Source organism: Aegilops tauschii, chromosome 4, assembly GCF_002575655.3.
Source record: "Aegilops tauschii subsp. strangulata cultivar AL8/78 chromosome 4, Aet v6.0, whole genome shotgun sequence".
NCBI lineage: Eukaryota > Viridiplantae > Streptophyta > Magnoliopsida > Poales > Poaceae > Aegilops > Aegilops tauschii.
Window position 1 is genome coordinate 500,887,139 of NC_053038.3, and position 22,618 is coordinate 500,909,756.

General features: G+C 42.6%; 2 protein-coding genes across 2 annotated transcripts; one reads left to right on the forward strand and one right to left on the reverse strand.

Moving 5' to 3' along the window:
- The first annotated feature begins 1,589 nt into the window (after window positions 1–1,589).
- Window positions 1,590–2,742, forward strand: LOC109754253 (uncharacterized). The gene is made up of 2 exons (XM_020313161.2): window positions 1,590–1,979; window positions 2,044–2,742. The coding sequence occupies exons 1-2, from the start codon at window positions 1,590–1,592 to the stop codon at window positions 2,740–2,742; spliced, it is 1,089 nt and encodes a 362-aa protein (XP_020168750.2).
- Window positions 2,743–5,142: 2,400 nt separating this feature from the next.
- On the reverse strand, window positions 5,143–8,280 carry LOC109754264 (uncharacterized). Its single transcript, XM_073497887.1, has 8 exons — window positions 8,229–8,280; window positions 7,895–8,039; window positions 7,618–7,783; window positions 6,521–6,791; window positions 6,098–6,360; window positions 5,759–5,974; window positions 5,528–5,642; window positions 5,143–5,403 (listed from the first exon to the last, which is right to left on the reverse strand). Exons 1-8 carry the CDS (start codon window positions 8,278–8,280, stop codon window positions 5,360–5,362), a joined length of 1,272 nt encoding a protein of 423 aa, XP_073353988.1. The 3' UTR covers window positions 5,143–5,359.
- Window positions 8,281–22,618: the final 14,338 nt, after the last annotated feature.

A 22,618-nucleotide genomic window follows, 5' to 3' on the forward strand; every position in this document is an offset into this window, starting at 1 on the left:
ACTCCCCGAGCGCCAAATATGTTGAACCAAGGGCGTAGCACCGTCGTTCAGCGTCATGCCTGCATTTTTCCAGCGACATCTACGGTGACCTAACCCCGGTGAGGCCCAGATCTAATCTCGTCCGTTTGTTTCAATCCAACAGCTCACACACGCACTCACTTACCAAATTGGTACCGGCCAATCACGTCTTGGCACGTGTCCCACCTTATCCAAAACATTATTCAGAACAATTTCCGTTTAATTGAATTATTTGGCAGTTTTATGGAAAACCCTTGGAACTTCAAACCATCGTAACTTTTATCTATAAATGCTAATTTAGTGAAACTTTTTTGCAGAACGATCCTTATGAAATACACTTTCACCTAGTCCAAAAATATTTAGCCTTCGAATAGTATAAAATTCAAATTCAAACATAATGTATTCAAATTTAAATTGGGCATAACTTGCAATTTCTAAATCCAAATTAATTGAAACTTTTTACAGAATAAACTTAGTAAAATATAGTTTCAAATTATCTCATTGAAAATCAAAATTGAATAATAAAGAAAATTAGGTAGGATTCAGTAGATGCTAGAATTTAAAGAAATTTGAAACTATTGTGTTGACTTTAAATAAAAGACCTAAATGGAATAATTCCTTTTGCAACTAAGTTTAGAAACTTAAAATGAACTTTATTAATATTTTTGAATTATTATTTAACTTTAGAAAATTCAAAGTAATATTTGGATTCAGTTCAAGTTCAAATTGGTTATAACGTTAGAACCATGAACTCAAATTGAATAAATCCTTTTGCAACATAATAGGGAAACTTAAAATTTACTTAGTAAAATTTTGGAGTTAAATTGATTTTAGAAAGATAAATTTACATTGAATTTAGTCCAAGCACAGATAAGACTTGAATTGAACTCTAGTAAATAACTTTGGGATTTATAGTTGACCTTAGTCTAAACTGGAGGTTAAATAAATAAACTTCAGTAATTATATTGGATTTGTATTTGATTTTAGAAAAAAAATAAAAGAAAATTGAGTTGGGCTTGAACTGGAGAAAGGTGTGGCAGCTCCCGGGTGCAGGTGCACCCGCATGAACAATACACTTGAAAAAAAATGAAACAAAGTAAAAAAATCCGATTTTTTTTGACATCAAACTAGATCAAAAGTTTTAGCTTTCTGCAAAATTTCGTGACCAAATAATATTTGAGGAGCCCTCAGCAAGAAAAACAAAATCACTCCTGAAAAGTGAGCAAAACTTTGAACACAGATTTTGTTATTTTTGCTGAGGGCTCCTCGAATGTTATTTGGTCACGAAATTTTACAAGAAGCGAAACTTTTTATCTAGTTTAATGTCCCAAAATTTCTGATTTTTTCAATTTTGTTTTGTATTTTTTTTAAGTGTACTGTCCATGCGGGTGTAGGTGCACCCGGAAGTAGAAAATCCAGTCTCCTTGAACTGCCGTCAAAGTAGAAGGAGTTGTAGAATCGGATTTCACCACGGAGATAGATGACCCTCTTTAGTAATAATAACGTAACCAACATATATAGCCGCCGCCACCCAAACCGATCACCCATCGATCCGTGGCAGTGCCAGTGCCATGCCGCCAGACCACGCCGGCGCCGGCGTCAGCCTGTCACCGGATATGCTGGCCAACATCCACGGCCGCCTGGGCTTTCCCCGACCGCCTCGCCTTCGCCGCGGTCTTCCGCGCCTCGCGCCACGCCTTCAGGCCGGAGGCGCCGTGCCTCCTCCTACCAGGCCGGACGCCGGAGACCGCCACACTCTTCTCCATCGCCGACCGCCGCCGTGCGCGCCCCGAGCCCATGCCTTCATTGGCTCCTCTTGCGGGTGGCTCGTAACCGCTGACGCCGACGCCGCTCTGCGCCTCGTCAACCCAGTGACTGGCGAGCAGCGCGCGCTCCCGGCCATCACCACCATCCCCTGCGTCCACGCGCTCCACGAGGGCTCCTACTTGGCCTTCCCGCTGGTGCCCTTCACCAGGGGCCCGCCGTACCCCTACGGTTGGCACCTTCACGCTGGCAGCCGAGCAGATGCGGGGCTTCCTCTACCGCAAGGTCGTCCTCGCCCCCGCCGCCGCCGCGGCCATGCTGGTCACTGGCGCGTGCTTGGGCGTGCCGGCCTTGGCGACGACGGAGGACGCCACGTGGAGGCTGGCTCCCTCGCGGGACGGCGTGGAGGACGCCATCCACCACGAGGGCAGGTTCTACTCCCTCGGGTACTCCGGCGCCGTGGAGGCGTGGGAGCGCGACCCCGGCACCGGCGAGTTCGGCAGCACGGCCGTCACACCAATGCTGGACGACGACGAGGCCGGCCAGCCGTGGCGCCGACGCAGGTACCTCGTGGCGGGGCCGGGCGGGCGGTTAATGGTGGTGCTCAAGGAATTCAAGCAGACGACGGGCTGGTGTGGCCAGCGCCGGCGGACATGGTCCTTCAAGGTGTATGTGCTCGACGGAGCCCAGTGGAAGGAGACGGAGGACATCGGAGACGCCGCGTTGTTCGTGGGGGCGAACGAGTCCCTGTGTGTGTCCACCAGGGCGCGCCCGGAGCTCAGGGCCGGCTGCGTCTACTACACCGACGACGACGATCTGGAGCCGAGCAAGGACGACGACGACCAACAGCTTGCTGTCGGGGTGTTGAGCCTCAAGGACGGCACGGTGAAGAAGGTGTGGGGGCTGGTGGGGCGGCACCGGAGCTGGCCGCAGCCTTCCGCTTCCATCCCATCCCCATGATAGATAGATACATTGGTTCACAACCTCCATTGAGAATTACATACATAGACTAAATGAAAGCATCAGCAATTTGACTTTTTCTTTCTTTTTGGCAATAGATAGATATTTTTCACTCAGATATTGTTGTTATCTGGTGTAATAATATATATATATATATATATACATATATGGAAAATCCATCCTACCACCCGGTGGTAGTTACCCCACATATCTCATATACTACCATGTGCTACTATATATACTATTTTATTATTTTAAATATATTCATATACTATATCTAAGATATTTCAAAGCAAGTTGGATGAAAAAATTGCATATGAGCCCATAGTTTTTGTTATATTTGTGAAATACGTACATATTTGTACGTAAAAAAGAGCATACTCAAAACATCGTACATACTACCTAAAAATTAGTATATGTACTACCTAATCATTATTATATACTACATACTATACGTATGTACTCTCGGTTTCGATAGATACTACATACAACATACAAAAAGCAAGTGGTGGTTACTACCACTGCTTGTAGGAAACATTTGTCCTATATATATAGGAAACATTTGTCCTATATATATATATAGTGATACTATTCATTACCCAGGGTGCAGAATAAGTTATTCTTCACCCGAGGTAATCTTACGATCATTTCATAATTAAATTACGTTTGGATTTCAAATAGTTACATTCTTATTGATTCACTACGTAAACTTTGGCATAAGAAAATAAAAATATTTGCAGTTTATATGTATTTTACACTATGTTTTTACGTTTGTAATTTTACATAACATAAAATATTTTTTATGACGATTATATATTTTCTTACGGTCTTTTTTTACGTCGGAAATAAGACAAAACTTACGGAACGTAAAATTCCGGTGTATTAATGGTAAAATAAAGGGGGTAAAGAATAACTATCGAGGTATTTAGTTACGTATATATATCCATTTAAAAAAATTGTAGGGTATATACGTTTGTATGTATCTAATACCTAGAATAAATCATAAAGTATTCGTGCATGCAAATTATTTGGAACAAATTATAGGGTATATATGTTTGTAGGTATCTAAAAATACCTATAAATCATAGGGTATATACGCCTGTATGTATCTAATACCTAGAATAAATCATAAAGTGTATTCGTGCATGCAAATTATTTCCTACTTATAAATAATCACTACTATCCTTCCCAAAAATTTGCTTTCCTTTTGTGCGTGCATGCACATGTATCCTTTATGGCCATTGATTGTAGATTGATTCCCACATGATTTATTATAGGTATTAGAACCTATACCTGCAAACGTATATACCCTATGATTTATTCTAGGTATTTTTAGATACCTACAAACATATATACCCTATAATTTGTTCCAAATAATTTGCATGCATGAATATACTTTATGATTTATTCTAGGTATTAGATACATACAGGCGTATATACCCTATGATTTATAGGTATTTTTAGATACCTACAAACATATATACCCTATAATTTGTTCCAAATAATTTGCATGCACGAATACTTTATGATTTATTCTAGGTATTAGATACATACAAACGTATATACCCTACAATTTATTCCAAATAATTTGCATGCACATATATACTCTATGATTTATTTTAGGTATTATATACCTACAAACGTAGTCCGATATATTTTTATGTGGATACTCAAGTTTTAAAAAAGTAGTGTATACTCAAGATATTGCTGTAAATACCTCGATGTGAAATTTATTGGTATATACCCATAAATGTCACTAGCTTTTTTTAAAATGAATATATATACGTAACTAAATACCTCGATAGATGATATGTTACGTTCAGATAAATATTAACTAGATTTTTCTTATACCCATAGCAACTATACGCATACCTCGGTTTAAAAGGCATGCCAGCAATAATACTAATACGTACAAAAGAAATTAGACAATTTTGAATAGTTTCCTTCTATGCATTAATTACTATAGATTTTTTCTAGTGTTTCACATGCACATGCGTGACTAAATTAGGAGTGTTTGGTAGTACATGCATACTAAATAATGACTACCTTCTAATTATAGCAAGTGGTCGCTAATTAACATGCAGTTAATGGAATTAATTAGTAAATTGCAATAAATGTACAAATTTAATACTGCAAACGGGTATACCCGTTAGCGTCTATACCTAACACAACGCACACATCCTAAAGCAATCCGATGGTAGACAAGCAAGGAGCCTGGGCACCTAGGTGTCCCATATGGCCGTCATATATATATATATATATATATATATATATATATATATATATATATATATATATATATATATATATATATATATATAGCTTCGATGAAGATACTCGTAGCGTATTGAACACAAATAATGCCGTCCCGATGAACAACAAGAGGAGGAATCATAAAATTGATAGACTATACCAATTCACTCAGCAGCCTCTCAATTCTTGCTTTGGTGTACCCATCCATGTCCTCGTGCCTAGCCAATAATAATATCGATCTGATCTACGCTACAGAAAAAATATTACAATCAAAACATATTTTGCTTTCCCCAATTCCATCTTATTCCGCCAGCACCCAGGTGGAGTATGGCGTATCTGATTCACTCTTGGGTGTGTTGGCCTTTCAAGGATTTAGAGGCTCGTCTTGCGCGGTCATCTCTTGTGATTCTGCCAATAAGTAGGAGTATATATGGTTGTTAGCAGCAGTTAGGGACCCTCTGAATCCATACATACATTGATCAGAAAGCACTAGACTAGAATGCTGGAACAAATTAAAGGAAAGACAAGTTACTTGTGGATAGCTTGTGTAGGTCAGCGACAAGCATGAGCCGTCTCTGCAAGATTGCCGCCATGAAGAGGAAGATGGAACACATGCCAAACATGACGGTGATAGGGAAAGCATTCACCTGCAACATAATCATCATGTTTATTAGGTAAAAAGGAGTTTCAGTTGTATGGTTGCCAAAAGATTTTGACAGATCACTATCAGTAGATATGGATAGGAGAAGAACATTTTGCTTACATTGTAAAGCACCACACAGACAAACAGGTTCAGTGGTATGCGGAAGAAGTTCATGATGGTGCTTCTCGCCTCCTCAGGAATATACTGAGATCTCATCTTCATGATAGATGGCCAGAAAATGCCGACGCATGACTCAAAGGTACAGAAACCAAGCAGCTGTAGAGAGCCACCAAACGAGATGCCACTTCCTTTCACTGAAGACGTCGGCACCAGAAGCTGTCACACACATACGAACATGCTATCAGTAAGGTAATCTATCTTAGAAAGGCAGAGAAAGAAAGAAAGAAAGAAAGAAAGAAAGAAAGAAAGAAACAGTAGCGGTGAGCTGTTTGGTCTTACACTGGTGGCAACTGGGAGGAAAAGGGTAAAGGCCGACACTGCAAACACGATCTGCATATAACCTTCAACCTTCATCTTGCGGGCCAGTAGGCGTGAAGCAATGGAGCTACCCAGCATAGATGACAGCATGAAGGTGGCAAATATAAAGCCATGAGGAATGTCTTGGTCATTTGGGCTCAATGCTGGAGTCCAAAGGAAGACAAAAGTGTACATGGAGCCCTCAAACAACGACTGAATGGCTCCCAGCAATGCGATTTTCTCATCTGGAGATTCATTCGTTCGTTCGTTCGTTCATGGTTAGTGTGAGAATAACAAATCTTCTTCTTCTAAGTTGACAATATATACACGTTTAATAATGTTGGTTGTGTTGCAGTCCGTCCGTCCAATAAAGGAAGTGAAGCGCGCGGTAAGCATAATATATACCTGAAGCGATTGCCTTGGCGGCAACCTTGAACTGGGACATCAAGTCCTTGCCTTCAGATTGATCTCCATAGTTTTCACTCCATGAGGACATGATGATAGCCATGCCAATTGCCAGGAAGCAAGCGGCGGCATCGAAAGGAGCCACTGGACCAAAGCCCAAGTTGTCAGCGAGCAGGTTAGCAAACAGCCCAGCTATGATGGCAATCAGGCCATTTCCGAGGAAAATAGCCTTGGAGAAGGTGATGGACAGCCACTGCGGGTCATAGCCTCTCTGTGTGGTGTGGTGTGTGAAACAAGACATGAAACAAACAAAAAGGAAGGTTCGGTGAATACTACTAACTAGGCTTGTTACATTGCCAGTAAGAATCAACAAGATATAATAATAATAATAATGCATAGTTTGCAGATGACAAGGATATCTGGTTAGTTGTTAATAAAAAAAATAGTACTTACAGCCTAGTAGCTACTACGTACATGGCTACATTAGGGGAGGGAGGGGCAGAAGAAGAAGAATAGTAAATTGGGTGTCACATGCATGCTGCAGATACTTTTTTAAGGATGTCACATCTAAACTCTCATAAATAACACAGCAACAAGGAATAAAAAAAAATCTAGGACAATAAAAAAAATAGAGCACAAACATAGTGAACACAAGGTTAAATTATGTCATATCTAGATGTGTCCTAAACAGACCCTAAGCATTACGTAGGTAGGAAGAGATGTTGAACACAATCTAGTAGGAGTACCCCTGAAGCCAAAGGTGCAAACTGAGTACATTATATTAGTGTAGTACACAATCTAGTCTAGTGCTTGATGCCTTGCCTTGTGGATATAGAACAAGACATAGTACATACTACTAGTAAGAAATAAAAAAGGTGAAGGCTTTGGATTAAAGATAAAGGCAGCTAGCAGTGGTTGGTTGAGTTGATTTTGATTTGATTTGATTTGATTTGATTTGATTGACTGGACTGGACTGGGGAGTAGTAGATCTGGGTCAGGGTTACATACATAGATAGATAGGAGTAGATACCTCTTCAGTCTTCACAAAACAGTTACTACTCTAATGATGAGTGGTAGAGTGGAGTAAAAGAGGAAACCTTGTTGTGCTCGGCGACGAGCCATGACTCGAACGCGGAGAAGAGGAGGGATGTTGCGACGCCGCCGAGGATGCGGCCGAGGAGGACCCTGTAGTGTGGGGAGTGCTTGGTGATGCAGCTGAGGATGTAGGTGATGCAGTAGGTGATGCACGCGCGCTTGCGGCCCCTTTATAGGGTTTTGTTTTTCAGTCAGATTCATTCAGGTAAGCAAGCAATCAATCCCAATCCCAATGGAAAACAAGAAGAAGAAGAAGAAGAAGAAGAAAGAAGCACATACTGCCTGTCTGCTAGTGATCCTACGATGGTTCCGAAGAGCATGGATGAGCCGAATCCGGCGACGAAGAGGCGGCCGATGTCGCCCTTGTCGAACCCGTACTGGCTGTAGAGGTAGTACATGTAGGGCCCCTGAAGCCAGTCGCCGGCTGCAGCAACCAATCCGAAATCAGTTGAGGCATACATATGCAGCACATCTCAAGAGAAGACAAGACAAATTCAGAAAGAAATCGTTCATACACATCATTAGGGAGTATACCAGGACGTAGTTGTTCTTGAAGGCGTTGAATGCGGTGGGGGTTGCGACGCGGTCCTTGCCGCTCTTGCCCAGCTCCAGCCTGCCACCACCGCCGCCAGGCCCCCGAACACCAGGTAGTAGAAAATCTCCATCTTCCCCCTGCGCGCCCGCCCGCCCGCCGCCGGGACAGACAAACAGAGAGACAGAAGAAGGATGGGATCGGGTTGTGGGCGCTGCCTGGAGTGTTTGACAAAAAACTACCGGTTTAGGGGTTCGCGTCCCACAGAACTACCACTTTTTTAAAAGTGGCAGAAAACTACCAAAAAACGTAAAAACGTGACTAAAAACTACCAGGTTGACTGAATGGTGGTTTTGACCGTTTTAACAGCGATTCTGACGTGAGTGGCCCACTTGCCAGGCGGGCGGCCCGCCTAACGGCTAACGGTGCGCGCGCGGGGCCGTTAGAGCCGCTCGTCGGTCGCACCTGGTCGGGACCAGGCCATAACCTGGCCGACCGGGCCGCTCGTCCCCACCAGCTCTCTCACTCTCCCCCGAGCTCACTCAACTCCTCTCTGCTCTCCTCTGCTTCTGTTTCTTCTTCTCGCGCTCTGGCGACGCCGCGACCATGCCGTCGTGGCCGAACAGCAACGAGACGTCGGACGACGATGACGAGTACATGAGCGAGTTCAGCAGCATGCAGATGGAGTACTTTGTAAGTCAGCTCAGTCTATCCTCTCCCTCTCCTGTCTGTTCTGTTCTAGGGTTAGGGTTAGGGTTTGAAGATATTTGAGATTTTTCTATTTAAGTTGATATATGTGAGTTGTTCTTGATATAGATATGCTTTTGCTTTTGCAGCAAACTCCTGACACTGTGATAGACCCTAGTTTCTGTGGGCTTGTGACTGAATCTGACAGAAGGTGCATCCTGCACAGGCAGAGGGCGGGCAAGTTTGTGGCATTTGAAGGCACTGACACTGGCAGGAGATTCATAGGATGTGCTACTGAGGTAATGGACCAAGTTGGTGTGGATTTGATTAGCTTGAATTTCTGCTATGTAGTGGAAACAGACTGTTTAGTTGCTGTTTTTCTGAATTTTCCTTAAGTCTGAAAACATTGGTATGTCTGAATACTGTACTTGTAGTAAAGAGCACTGGAAACATATGAACCATATTGATGTATTGTATTTTTAGTATAGAACTGACTAGCTAGTGTAGCTTATATCATTATTGTTTATGATTTGTTATTCTGAATTTGCTTGTTCACTGTAAATTTAAATTGATTTTCAGGATGGTGTGAACTGTGGTCTTCTGGAGTGGGTAGATGCCCCCTGGCCTGTAATTCTGCAAAGGTGCTTAAGCAAGCTCTAGGATATGTATCATGAGGAGAACCTTGGTAGAGCCCAGGATAATGAGGCTCATGGGATAGAGGTTGCAAAACTGCAGAAGGAGCTTGATTCTCTGGCCAATCAGTATAGCCAGCTGGTGGATGATGTGTCCAAGTTGTTTGATTATCAGGATGGAATCAAATCTCATGACATGGATTGCACAAGCCAGGCAATCAATGAACTGAAGGAGAAGAAGAAGCAACTTGAGGAGCAGGCAAAGATTGAGCTTCAAATGGAGAAGCTTAAGCTCAAGAAAGAACAAAGGTGCATCCTTCAGAGTCAAGCTGATATAATCCAAAACACAAGGAAGGCCATGAAGGAGCTAGAGGTGGAGAAAGATCTCCTTAAAGAAGAGAAGAAGAAGCTGGAGAATGTCATTGCTGAGCTCCTTAAGGTTGGTCATGGGTGCAAGGAAAAGCTGGACAAGATAAAGGAAGTTGTGATGGAGGAGTGAAGTGGCAGCTCTGGATGGTAAGTATATATGAGGCCTATATATATAATTGTCCTAGGAATGATCAGTCTGATGCAAATATGCCCTGATCTACCTATGAACTAACTTTGAACTACCTAAGAACTGTAATGGGTTTAGATCATTTTGGTTGGTGTGGGGGTGGTGTTTGCCCTGATCTGTACTGCCCAAATATTATCCTGATGCTGAGAACTGGTGCTAAGTTAAGTTAAGAACTAAATTATGTAAGTCTGATGTAGTTTATTTATGTGTGTTGTATCATCAGTTCTTGCTGAGATCTGTTTACTTCATAAGTTGCTTCATCACAGGTTCAGACAAATTCAGAGAAGTTTGAAAGACATCTAGTCTCCCATAGATAGCATTTAGTCTTGCATAGATAGGACATGGACACTGAAATTGTTCAAAGACACTTAAACTGACAGAACTGAATCTCACTGAGATTGCAAACACCCTGATAAACTGATAGAACTAAACTGACAGAACTGAATCTCACATAGATCTGGCGATAACTGCTGTAACTGAATCTGAAACTTACAGTTTCAGATTGTTAGGCCCCTGCCCTGCTATGCGACCTGACCGTCGCACCTCTTGCTTGACTTGAGTGGTAGGTGGCAGCTCTGGCACCTCCTCTTCGTCTCCATCGATGACGATGATGGGAGGAGGACGTCGGCGAGCCAGCAGTGCTGGTGGGGCGATGATCTGCAGGTCCTCGTCGTCATTGCCCATAGTAGTTGGAGTTGTAGCTTGTGCTGGAGGGATATAGCGGTGGGCTGCCCACCGTTCCCTCTGCCCAGCATCGCCGGAGTCCGCCTCCTTCATTGCCCACAGCAACATGTCGATGGGCATGATACCCTTACCTTGGGTTGCATAGCGCTGGTCCATGCGCTGCTTCTCCTCAGTCGTCGCCTTCTTCCTCACCTCTTCTGATGCATCCACGAGCCCTTGTGCACTGCTGTATCTCATGGCAATCTTCATGTAGTCGAGGAAGAGGTCTTCGTCACCGCGAGCCGACCCAAAAAGCATGGCAACCCAGCCCTTGCCGGTGGGGAAGGGGTTCAGCCATGGGTCTGGCATAGAGGAAGAACCAGCCATGGATGTAGGTGGAGTGAGGTTTTCGAGAGAGAGGTAGAGTGAGCAGAGATAGAGTGAGTTGTTGGGCTACTTAAATGTTGGAGTGGAGGAAGTGCGGTGGAGTGTGACAGTGGGGAAGTGGTAGATTGAGTGATGAGAAATGGTGGTAGTTGTGTTGCAATTAAAGTCTTTGTTGAAACCCAGCAACTTGGAACTTGTGTGCTCAAACAGTGGAGTAGTTGATGGCAAAGTATTTCAAAAATTAGAGTGACCAAAAAATCACATTTCAGCAAAGCCCAAGTATAGAAACATTCAGATAAATGCAGATAGATGGATTCAGGCATAAGTTCAAACTTAAAAATATTGTGCCATGGATACATTTCTTAGAAAATAAGCATAGTCTTTATCATAGATTTTCCAACAACCCAAACATAGATAGTTCAGAAAATAAGCATAGTCTTTAACATAGATTCAGGCAGCCACATTGCATCGTCTTCATCACGGTTGGTGCATCTCCTGAACTGCATCCTTCACTGCAATCATAAAGTTCAGAAAGTTCAGAACAAGACAAGATTCAAAGCAAGAGTAAGAACAAGATTCAGGGCAATATTGAGCACAAGACAAGCAGATTCAGAAACACCACAATTTAGTCAGAAACTACCGCGTTGAACTAATCCCAATCTTGTCTTCCTTCTGCTGCAGCCAGGATCTGAGCCCATCTCTTCCTTGTTGCTTGGAATCGATGGAAAGATGCCCTGTCTCTGGCCCACCAGATGATTAGTTCATCTGTGATGTTGGTTCCTTCTGGGAACACCTCCTTGAACTGCTTCACGTCATTCTGGTTGCGTTCCGCCATAATCATGGCAGCAATCCGCTGGCGTCGCTCCTGTGCCTGTGCTCGACGGTTGGCCCTCCTTTCAGCCCTAGCAACCTCGTCTTGTTCATCAACTACCTCTCCTAACTGTGGATCCATCAGTGGCGGCTAGGTTTTGGTCAAGGGGAATGAGGCGCAGGGATCCAGTGGTTTCTGGTGGCCTCTCTTATGTAGACAGTGTGGCAGGCTTGGTGGGTTAGTTCGGTCCAACACGGAAGCCCACCATCAGGCCCACGTTACACCACAAATTTGATAGAAGTACAGTCAGGTTCGGTCAGGTTCACACAAATTCAGACATACTCATGCAGAAAAGTACAGACATGTTGAAAACAAAGTGAAACAGGTTCTAAACTAATTCAAACAGGTTCAAAGAGAGAAGTTCTACCTTTTTATAGTGTCAGTTACCACTGGCATACAAATAACCCCTCAATCTGCTGCTTGCAAACCTCTTCCTTTTGTTACCAGCCAAAACATCTGAAGTTGCAGCAACAGATCTTGGTGCACTGAATCCCTTGCCTCTCCCTCCACCTGCAGGCCTACCCCTTTTAGCTGTTGTAGTAGGAGCTGGTGCAGATGCAGCAGGAGCTGGTGCTCTTGCATGTGGTGCTGGTGCTGATGCAGCAGGAGCTGGTGCTCTTGCATGTGGTGCTGGTGCTGATGCAGCAGGAGCTGGTGCTCTTGCACTAGGGGCTGGTGCTCTTGGAGTTTGTACTGGAGCAGATGGAGCAGGTGCATAGACTGCCCTGTTTTCCTACATTAAAGGTCCAACTTAACTTAGATTAGACTATGTAAAAGGAAACATTGCTCTGATGCTTGATAATTACCTGGTGTTTGTTTTTCCTCATTTGCAGTTTAGGCCTAAGAGTCTTATTGCAACTTGTATACTTGTGTCCTTCCAACCCACAATTTCCACAGGTAATTGTTCCCATCCTACTGGTGTCTCTTGGGGCAGGAACTTCAAACTCTCCTTTCCTCCTTGCAGTTTGTTTTCTGCCCGCCTTTTCTTTGAACACAGGAGGTTCAATGTCTGGAGTGTTTGTGTGAGGCCAGAAATCTGGACCAGGAACAGGGTATATAATTTCTTTGTATGTCTCCAAATAAAGTGGCTTCTTGAAAAAGTCATTGACATAGTCCTCAGGATGCAGCTTTTGCTTTGTCAGTACAAATATGCCATGACTGCAAGGTACACCAGTCATATTCCATCTCTTGCAGTCACATGTATACCCTTCCATGTCCACACAATACTGTTTTTCTTTGCTAGTAACTTGCCAAATTGTTGGACCAGCTCTGTCAGCCTGACAATACTTGGCATACTGCTTGTTCTTTTCTAAAATCTCTGAGTAGGTTGGTGTGATTGTCCACCTGCTAATCTGTAACTTCTCCCTAGTTTGTTGCCTCTTGATCATTTGCTTGGTCCTAATCCCTTCAAACATTGTCCTTATTGGTTTGGCCCTAACATCCAGTATCATCTTGTTGAAGACTTCACTTAGATTGTTCACAACTAAATTTGTTTTGCAAGTATGATCCATCGCAAACCTAGCCCAAGTAGAGACCTCAATTTTTTTGAGCCATTTCCAAGCATCCTCAGACTGTGCTTTCAGCTCTGCCATGCCTAGTTCATGCCCATGTTTAGTGTAGGAGTAGCTAGCCTTGTCAATACACTTCTTTAGTTCCTGGCCTCTACATCCAGCAGATTGAAAATTTGCATATATGTGCCTAAGACAATACCTTTGAGGTGAATCAGGGAATACCTCATTTATTGCCTTAAGCAAGCCCTGCACATTCACAAATTATTAATACAATTGAAAAAAATGAAATAATTAAAAAAGTAATAACATAAATTGCTCAATGAAATTCTTCCCAACCTTTTGCCTGTCAGACATGATAGTGTATGTTCCAAATTTGTTGCCACTGCCAATGCAACATCTCAATTGAGTTAAAAACCAATTCCAACTTTCACCATCTTCCTTGTCAACCACACCAAAAGCTATAGGATATATATTGTTGTTTCCATCCCTTCCTGTGGCTGCAAGAATTTGCTGTCCAGTGGTTAACAAGATATGCCACACTTCTTGATACATCCACTGAAAACTTAGTCTTGGTCTTCTTAATTAATGCATCCACAGGAGATCTAATGTCTTCTCTCAATGCTGCCTCTACTGACCTTGACATCCACTTAGTAGTAACCTTTGTGGACTCTGCACATGCTCCACAAGTGTGCAACATATCACACTTCTTTATGCAGAATGTTTTTTCATGAGCTAACTTAGAGGCACATATATAAAAATCACATCCCTGGGCGGCTCTCTCCGAGCACCAAACAATAATCCTATCTGGGGCATTTCTGTGGTATTGAAAATTTCTCAAAGTCCTAATGTGAAAATCCCTAAGTGCATCTCTGAACTCATACACAGTGGTGAAGCACAAGCTCTTACAGAACTGTTCTACTGGTCCTTGAAGTTTGTGATCATACCATATCCTGTCTTTCAACTTCTTATTCCTTCTCTTCCTACCACTTGGTAGTTTATAGGATCCTTCAGGCTCATCTTCTTCATCACTGATGCCATAATCACCAGGGAAACATTTTTCATCTGCTTCAGGGAACCAATCTGCTCTATCCATTTTCTCAACCTCATGGTGGGATCTACTAGTTGGACCAGGTTTTCTCACTACCTTCAGTTTCTGTACCACTGCTGTATCTTGTTTTGCAGCTTCATCTTCAGAGGAATACTTTGACTGAAAATCCACATTGTTCCCATCTGAGCCTGAATTTGCAGCTTCATCATCAGAAACAAATTCAGACACATCAGTGTCACCTTCAAAATGGTTAAGGTCAGCCTCTCTCTGCACCATGCCTTTCTTCAGCTCTTCCTTTCTGTCCATGCTTATATCCACCACCTTAGTGCAACTTTGTTGAGTGTTAATGCAATGTTCAGCAAAATAACTATCTCTGTTTTCATGATTTTCATCTGCATTACATTCCTCAAGAGCTCCCACTACTCTTATGTTCAGAAACTTTTCATTATGAGAGTGTGCCAACATCTGCTGCACATCATCTTCACAGCATATTTTATCTAAACCTTCTAATCCTTTCTCCTCATCAAATACATAGTACATATAATCATCAGCCACAAAGCCCTCACTCCCAATAAGAGAAAGCATTGTCAAATATGATATGTCTGATTGGTATAAATTTCGAACCACAGATTCTCTGGCATTGAAATGGAACCAAATTGACCACTTTGGGTCATCAATTCTGAAAATTATAAAATGAAATACCTTTATTAACTGAAAACAGGATAACTGAACCTAACTAGGCACAATATTGAGTTTCTGTCAAACTGCTTTTTTCAGTTTCTTACACAACAAAGTATGCACAATACTAACAATTTCCAAGGTCACCATAACTGAATCTAACCATGCAAAAAACTAGATTAATTTACTGATTCTCTGAATCTCTGAATCTCTGAATCTCACAACCATGCAAAAAACTATGCCGTACCTGCCGCCGCCCGCAGAACGAGGAAGCTTCCGCCGACCTTGAGCTCTGCTTCTTGTCGTCGACGGTGGTCGCGCCGGCGCTGACCAATCCAACCTCTGCTGCGCGCCGCCAGCGGAAGGATTAGATTCGGACTGAGAAGGCTGCTGCGCCGCGCTGCCGCCCGGAGGTATGCCTGAATCGCCGCCGGAGTTTGCATCCACAGCCGCCATGGCTGGCGACGGCTAGGGCTAGGTGAGCTCGGGGAGAGTGAGAGAGCTGGTGGGGAATGGGGAGCCGGCCGGCCAGGTCTGACCTGGTCCGACCAGGTGCGACCGACGAGTGGCTCTAACGGCCCCGCGCGCGCCGTTAGCCGTTAGGCGGGCCGCCAGCCTGGCACGTGGGCCACTCACGTCAGAATCGCGGTTAAAACGGTTAAAACGGTCAAAACCACCATTCAGTCAACCTGGTAGTTTTTAGTCACGTTTTTACGTTTTTTTGGTAGTTTTCTGCCACTTTTAAAAAAGTGGTAGTTCTGTGGGACGCGAACCCCTAAACTGGTAGTTTTTTGTCAAACACTCGCACTGCCTGCGTGCGTCTGCGTTGTTGGCCTACGGATGGATGGATGGATTTATACGGGAAAAGAAAATGTTGGGGATCCCCTAAAAAAAGGAAAATGTTGGGGATGGGGAATTTCTTTGTGTAGCTCGCTCGCTCGGCCCACCCTCTTCTCCCTCGCTGTCGCTGGCTGGGGCAGGCGGAGGGAGGGCCCGGCGCCGGTTGGATAAGGAAGAGATTTGGAGATTTGGGAGTGGAAGTGGAGGTAGGAGAGTGGAGCTAGGGGTGCGAGCCCACCGCACCGCAGTGAACCAAAGGTGGTTTGGGTTGGTTCGCCCGGGTCGCACTCCACTCATGCTGCGGTGCGGTGCTGCCTGCTGCTTCAACTGTCTTTCTTGTGTTTTGGGACCAACCCAACCGGGCCAAGACCATTCACCCGGAATACATAGATTTACTCAAAATCTTCTCAATTTACACTCAATTAACATTAGCAAGTTTTGGAGCCGATTGGACACGCCACGTCTTGGGCTTATTTCTATTTCTTGCTGTCTAAGGTTCAAATCTAGGTTTACACTGCCGGTAATCGAAATCCATAGTTTCCGAATCTCATGTTTTGCCCAAAAAAAAGGAGGGCTTTTAGCAGAGATAAAACGGATTTTTTTTGCTAGATTCAGTGAAGATTTGCCTACAAAGATAACGAGTTAGGAAAGATCAAACTTTGGGTTTAGGATAAGAATATGAAGCATTGAAATTGTTTGATTTGCGTTGCTACATGACACCTGGTTTAGATAGACAACCTGACCAAATTGTTGTTGTTCTTGATCGATTGAATGCTTGACAACTCTTTTAGCCATTTCTTTTACAAAATGATCTCGCCATCCACTACCACATGGCCTTGTGTAAGTGGACAGAGGAAGATACATAAAATTGGTATAATTAAATTAATGTAATTGGATGGATGCCTTTCTTGCCGACGAATCAAGGCCACTCTTGTCGCCTTTTTTTTCAAACCCACCGCTTAGAAGAGCAACAACAACAATCCTTGGCCACTTCAGATGCCCCTAGCTATGCACCCTGCAGAACCGACTTCCCCACTTTGAGATAATCAAGTAAAGAAGATGTTGGTTGCACGTCGAGCATATCGGCTGTTTGGCTCTCCAACACCATTCAATGTGATGCCGAGTTTTATGTGTCAATAGTTTCGACAAAGAGAGATACCGAGTCACCCTCCCTCTTCTCACCTCTTACATCATGACGTAAGAATGACTATTAGACATCTTCAACCGCAAGTAGTGCGAGGATACACAGACATGCACAAGGGCATGTATAAAATGGGAAAGTGCAACTAGGTGAAGAGGAGGCAGCGATGACAAAGATTATTGCCATCGCGAATGATCTCCAACAGATGGAGGACTAATCATTGTGTTTTTCATAGGGGAAATTTACTATTATAGTCAATCTTCAACACATATCTTTTTGTTTTTTTTACTTCATGGAGGATCATAAAAGAACATCCTATAGCAAGTGATCTCATAGAAATATAACATTGACCTTTATGGCATCCTTCATTCCTTCCCAACATGCCGCTCATCGTTCCCCATCTGGTACCTTGGTTCACCTCCTGTGGTCAAAAGACTAAGGAATCCACTTGCAACCCTTAGACGAAAAAAAGTGGCAGGAAAATTAGCACCTTGGAGAGGAGCATGTTGCTATGTAGGTCACATCATTTTGGTTAAGACGACACTCGTGACAGTGGCCATTATCATATTACACCGCTTGACCTCCCGGTGTAAGTGGCTAAAATATTGATAGCCTGAGGCGTGCCTTCTTTGGGCAGGGACCGGTAAGACGAACAATGGCAACTGCAAAATTAAATTGGGAGTAAGTTTGCAAGCCCAAGGAGTATAGTGGTTTGGGAATTCTTAATTTTGGGAAGTTCGCCACCATGCTTCGATTAAGATGTTTACGGCTTGGCTACCATGACCTGTCTAGGCCTTGGTGTGGTATGGGGACGCCATGCAACAACAGTGATCGCGCCTCTTCACAACGGACACTAAGGTAATGCTTGGCAATGGAACTAAAGCCAAATTTTGGGAGTCATCCTGGCTGGAAGGGCAAAGGCCTAAAGACATTGCGCCATTTTTTCAAGATATCCAGCAACAAAGGCAGCACTATGTTACCGAATGCATCACCTATTTGCTAGTGGTAAGGGCATGTCCAACGGCATCCCGCAAATCGGGCTCACAATACGCCTGGGGATACGGATACGGGAGGTGGCCATTAAACCGTATCCATCAAACATTCGCCACCATTTTTTTTCATATGTCCGGAGCACTCAAAATAACTATAAGACGATTGAGCAATAGCACAATTCGTCCATAAATACATGCAAATATCCTAGTGCAAAAATAGTTCAAATTGAAATATTACATCCAATATAACCGGATGTTCAAAAAGTTTTTCAAATTCATCAATCCCAATTCAACGTAATTCGAGCCCAACAATGCGTCAGTATCCGCAAATGTTGGTCATCCAGACACTATGTCCCTTGAACTTCATCCAACAATGCATCAACATGAATGGGTCTGTCCTCCATTGTATGGTACAGCGTGGCAACACATCCGGGCCACAAGAAGGCCCATATGTCCCGGTTCCAGAGGCCCATTTGCAACATTGAGTGAATCAATGAATTGACCAACATGTAGAGCAACAAGAAGCAAAACATACGATCTCCTTGATTGACGTGCCCGGTGGCCACCTTCGTTCTCTTCACTTGCGCAATTGCACTGCAATACTTCATGACGGAGTTTGAGATGGTGTACTGTCAATGGGTTAGCAACTTCACATTTTGATTATGGATTACGTGCAAGTTATAAGGTGCCAAGTGCTTTTACTTATGAAACCAAGAATTCACATTCTGCCAAAACACTGCGTCCTCTTGCTTCATGCCTACAAAAGTCCACACTTGTGGCCGACCACGCATTGCCCAACAACTCATCCTTCATCATCGAGTATCCCGCCATCGTGCTTGCTCCAAGGAAACAACGAGAATGTAAAAAAAGTTGAATGGCGCATTTGGCTGAACACTTGTCGGTCATGGTGTCCTGCATGGACGGTGTTGGCAAGGGATACCTGGGTGTGGATGGATAGCATAGTTCAAGGTGCGCATGCATGTGGACGTTCGACAAGGCCTGGGCAGTGGCCAAAGTGGTACAGTGATGGCGTCGGACTAGGAGGATGCGGATGTAGATGCAGAGCAAAGGGAGAGAGATGGACCGGGAGAAAAGTTGTCCGAGAGAGGGGATTTGAATGTGCCGGGTCGAAGTGCTACGTGGCAGAGATCCGGGCATCCGTAAACCTCCTCCGTTTTATGGCCGGTTTGCGAGGATTTGGACACATTTTTGTACGGCATTTGGATGAGAAGAAACTTTGGGCCAAGATGTTTGCGGGCAATTTCAAGGACGCAGTCGGTGCGAAGGTGACATACACACAGTTCCCTTGTGCGACGAGAATTACATACACATACAGGATTACTGTTGTGTGCCGTACGCGGGCGGGCCGGGGAACGTTGGCGGTCCGTCGGTGTACCTAGCGATGGATCCATCAAGTAGGAGTAGTAGCGACGGACGGACGGACCACCACGAGCTCCAGTGCATGTGTTATGTTGTACTCCTACCTACACAAGTGGAGTAGGTATCATTCCCCTCGCTCGGCCGCTTGGTAGGTAGGTACAACATCCTGTTCCACTGTCAGTCAGTCAGTCGGTATTCACACGTAGGCAGGTAGGGTATATATACCTTTTCTCCGTGATTCAATTGCATGGACACAAGGCTCAAAAGGATTTCCACTCAATGCGATGGCCTGCGTCCGTCCGTCGGTCCGTCCCTCAACTGACTGACCGTCCGACCTATTTTGTAGGAAAAAGTCCAAAACAAATCTTCAACTTGTAGAAAAAAGCTAAATCGAACCCTCAACTATCAATCTATGAAATCAGGGTCTATTTTGAACCCTGAGTGCCTTCCCAAACAGAAACAGGGATTGCTGACGTGACAGATTAAAGCCGGGATTGTTGACTGCGGCTTGAGGGAGATTTTTCTTTTCCGGCAAATTACCGTCCTTTCGCACCCACTAGTTGCAATAGGCCGGCCCATTAGCGTTCACTCCAGATGAAAAGCTTGTGCTGCAGGGATCGAAAGGGGCAGCTACAGATGCAAGCGTGGGATGATAGCCAGTAGGACTACCACTGGTGTCCGTTAGGCAACATCACAAATTAATAACATAAACTAATAGCAGCGCCAGATCCTAAAAGAAGGCTAAACACTCTGTTCGAAAAAAGTGAATATTTTGCAAAGTTGTGAATACAAAATTCGAACATTTTTTGAATTTTGAACATTTTGAATCGAGAACATTTTTTGAAAGCACAAATTATTTTTGAAAACCAAGGAGGTACTGTAGCAACATATTTTTGAAACACAGACATATTTTGAACTTGGAACATTTTTAAAAAACGAGAACATTCTTTTAAAACTAAGAGGTGCTGTAGGGATTAAGTTTTTAAAAATATATTAGAAAGATTAGATTTTTTTGAATTTACGAGCATTTCTTTAAAACACGAATATTTTTATAAACAATATTTATTTTGAAAACACAAACAATTTTTACAAACCAAGGTGGTACTGCAGCAAACATTTTTTGAAACACAAATGTTTTTCGAACATTTATCATTTTTTAAAATTTGGAGGTACTCCAGTGAACAACTTTTTAAAATGCAAATATTTTTTTCAAATTCTAAAATGATACTTTTTTTTAAACACGAACAATTTTTGAAAACCTAGGAGGTACTCTAGTGAACATTTTATTAACACAAACTTTTTTCAAACTTTGAACATTTTTTTTGGAACTGAGAGGCACTGTAGTGAAAAAAGAAATTAAGACACAGACATTTTTTTCAAATTAGTGAGCATTTATTTGAAACATAAATATTTTTTGATTTCAAACATTTTTTGAAAACCTAGGAGGTACTGTAGTGCACATTTTTTTAAACACAAACATTTTTTAAACTTTGAATGGTTTTTTTAACTGAGATTTTTCTAAAACTGAGAGATACTGTAGCGATTTTTTTCTTGTTGAAAACAATAACATTTGATCATGTTTTTTTGTGGATGAAATTATGCAACCACCTAAAACATTTGATCATGTTTCATCTCACGAATTTTCAGAGTTTTTGAATCACATTTGATTTTTTTTTTTTTTTGTAAACTCGGGTGTAGTACACTCGAGAATAGAAAATGCACTGCCTATATTAAATTAAACATCCTGGACAGAGAAATACTCGAAAATACGATGGTAATACATAGCAATTACTACCTCTGTAAACTAATATATGACGTTTTAGATCACTTGCAGAGGGATTATTATTTTATTTCTCACGTTCACGAGACAAACTGAATCTGTGACCATCTCGTTTAATTTCATAAGTTTCACAGTAGTGATCTTAAAGAGTGTGTATCTAAAATTCCAAATGGTTGGTGTTAGATGCTTTCGCACAACTTGCGCACCGATGTAGAAGTTATTCTATCTAGCAAGGTAGAGAGCGGACGTTTGGCTCCCGGGAGCCATGGAGGCCTTTTTTTGAAACAAATCAAAATTCAAACTTTTCGGTTTCAAAAAAATCTGAAAAATTGTGCAAGTAAACAAGTATGTTATGTCTGTGTGTAAATTTTTAGAATGAAAAACGTTGAAATGTGACCTGTACAAAAAAGATAAATTCATGACCTGGGAGGATGAATAGTATCATGTGTTAAAAAACCCCAGATTTGTCTTTTTTGCACAGCCCTCATTTCAACTTATTTTGCCCTGAAAATTTACGCACATGTGTGTTGTGCCTTCATGTATATGTGTGTTTTTTTGAGAATTTTTTGAAATGTAGAAAATATGAAATTTGACAAAATTCAAAATTTTCAAAACCGAGCTCCATGGAGCTCGGCCTCCAAAGACAATATCTGATCTAGCAAGGTGCTACTTACTTGAACTATATAAAGGAATCGTCGACATTGACCACATGGCATTTCGCTTTGTCTCATAACATAGGAGAAGCAAACCTGTACAACGTCAATTAGGATATCACAAAGAAGTTCAGCTGGTTAGGAACCAAATGTTCAGACTTTGCTTGCTTTTGCCTCCTTGCTCTTGTATGGCACAAAATAATAACTCATTACTTTCTATGCAACAAACGATACTAACCACGGAAACAGCATCAAAAATAATATTAACCATGGAAATCAATCAAGAAACACACAAACAAATGGGCATGTTTGAAGAAGAAAAAGTTCTTGCTGTCGGCACATTAAAAACAACAACAGAAAATGGAGTGAGAATACTTCAAATTTTCCTAAAGGCTGCAGTGGGCATTCGAATCGTTTGTATCCTTCTGTTCCTAAATATAAGTCTTTCTAGCGAAAGTGCCTTTCTGCTCCCGAGCTCATTTGAGCTTGGTGAACAGTAAAATTGAAAACAAATCGAAAAAAATTCAAAAAATTCCAATTTTTTTTGGGAGAAACATTGACAAAAGGTTCTAAGAGCTTGCCAAAATTCATCATGAAATCACATTCCTGTAAGGCGTGGCAAGAAAACAAATTCAGTGCTCCAAAATGCTTT

What these genes read in the sequence shown, in the direction of transcription:
- LOC109754253 (XM_020313161.2), top strand. Translation starts at nt 1,590, where the DNA reads ATGCCGCCAGACCACGCCGGCGCCGGCGTCAGCCTGTCACCGGATATG. An exon ending in CCTACTTGGCCTTCCCGCTG is followed by an intron (nt 1,980 to 2,043) that starts GTGCCCTTCACC and finishes GCAGCCGAGCAG; the next exon opens with ATGCGGGGCTTCCTCTACCG.
- LOC109754264 (XM_073497887.1), bottom strand. Translation starts at nt 8,280, where the DNA reads ATGGAGATTTTCTACTACCTGGTGTTCGGGGGCCTGGCGGCGGTGGTG. An exon ending in CCTGGCGGCGGTGGTGGCAG is followed by an intron (nt 8,040 to 8,228) that starts GCTGGAGCTGGG and finishes TGGTTGCTGCAG; the next exon opens with CCGGCGACTGGCTTCAGGGG. An exon ending in TCTGTGTGGTGCTTTACAAT is followed by an intron (nt 5,643 to 5,758) that starts GTAAGCAAAATG and finishes ATTATGTTGCAG; the next exon opens with GTGAATGCTTTCCCTATCAC.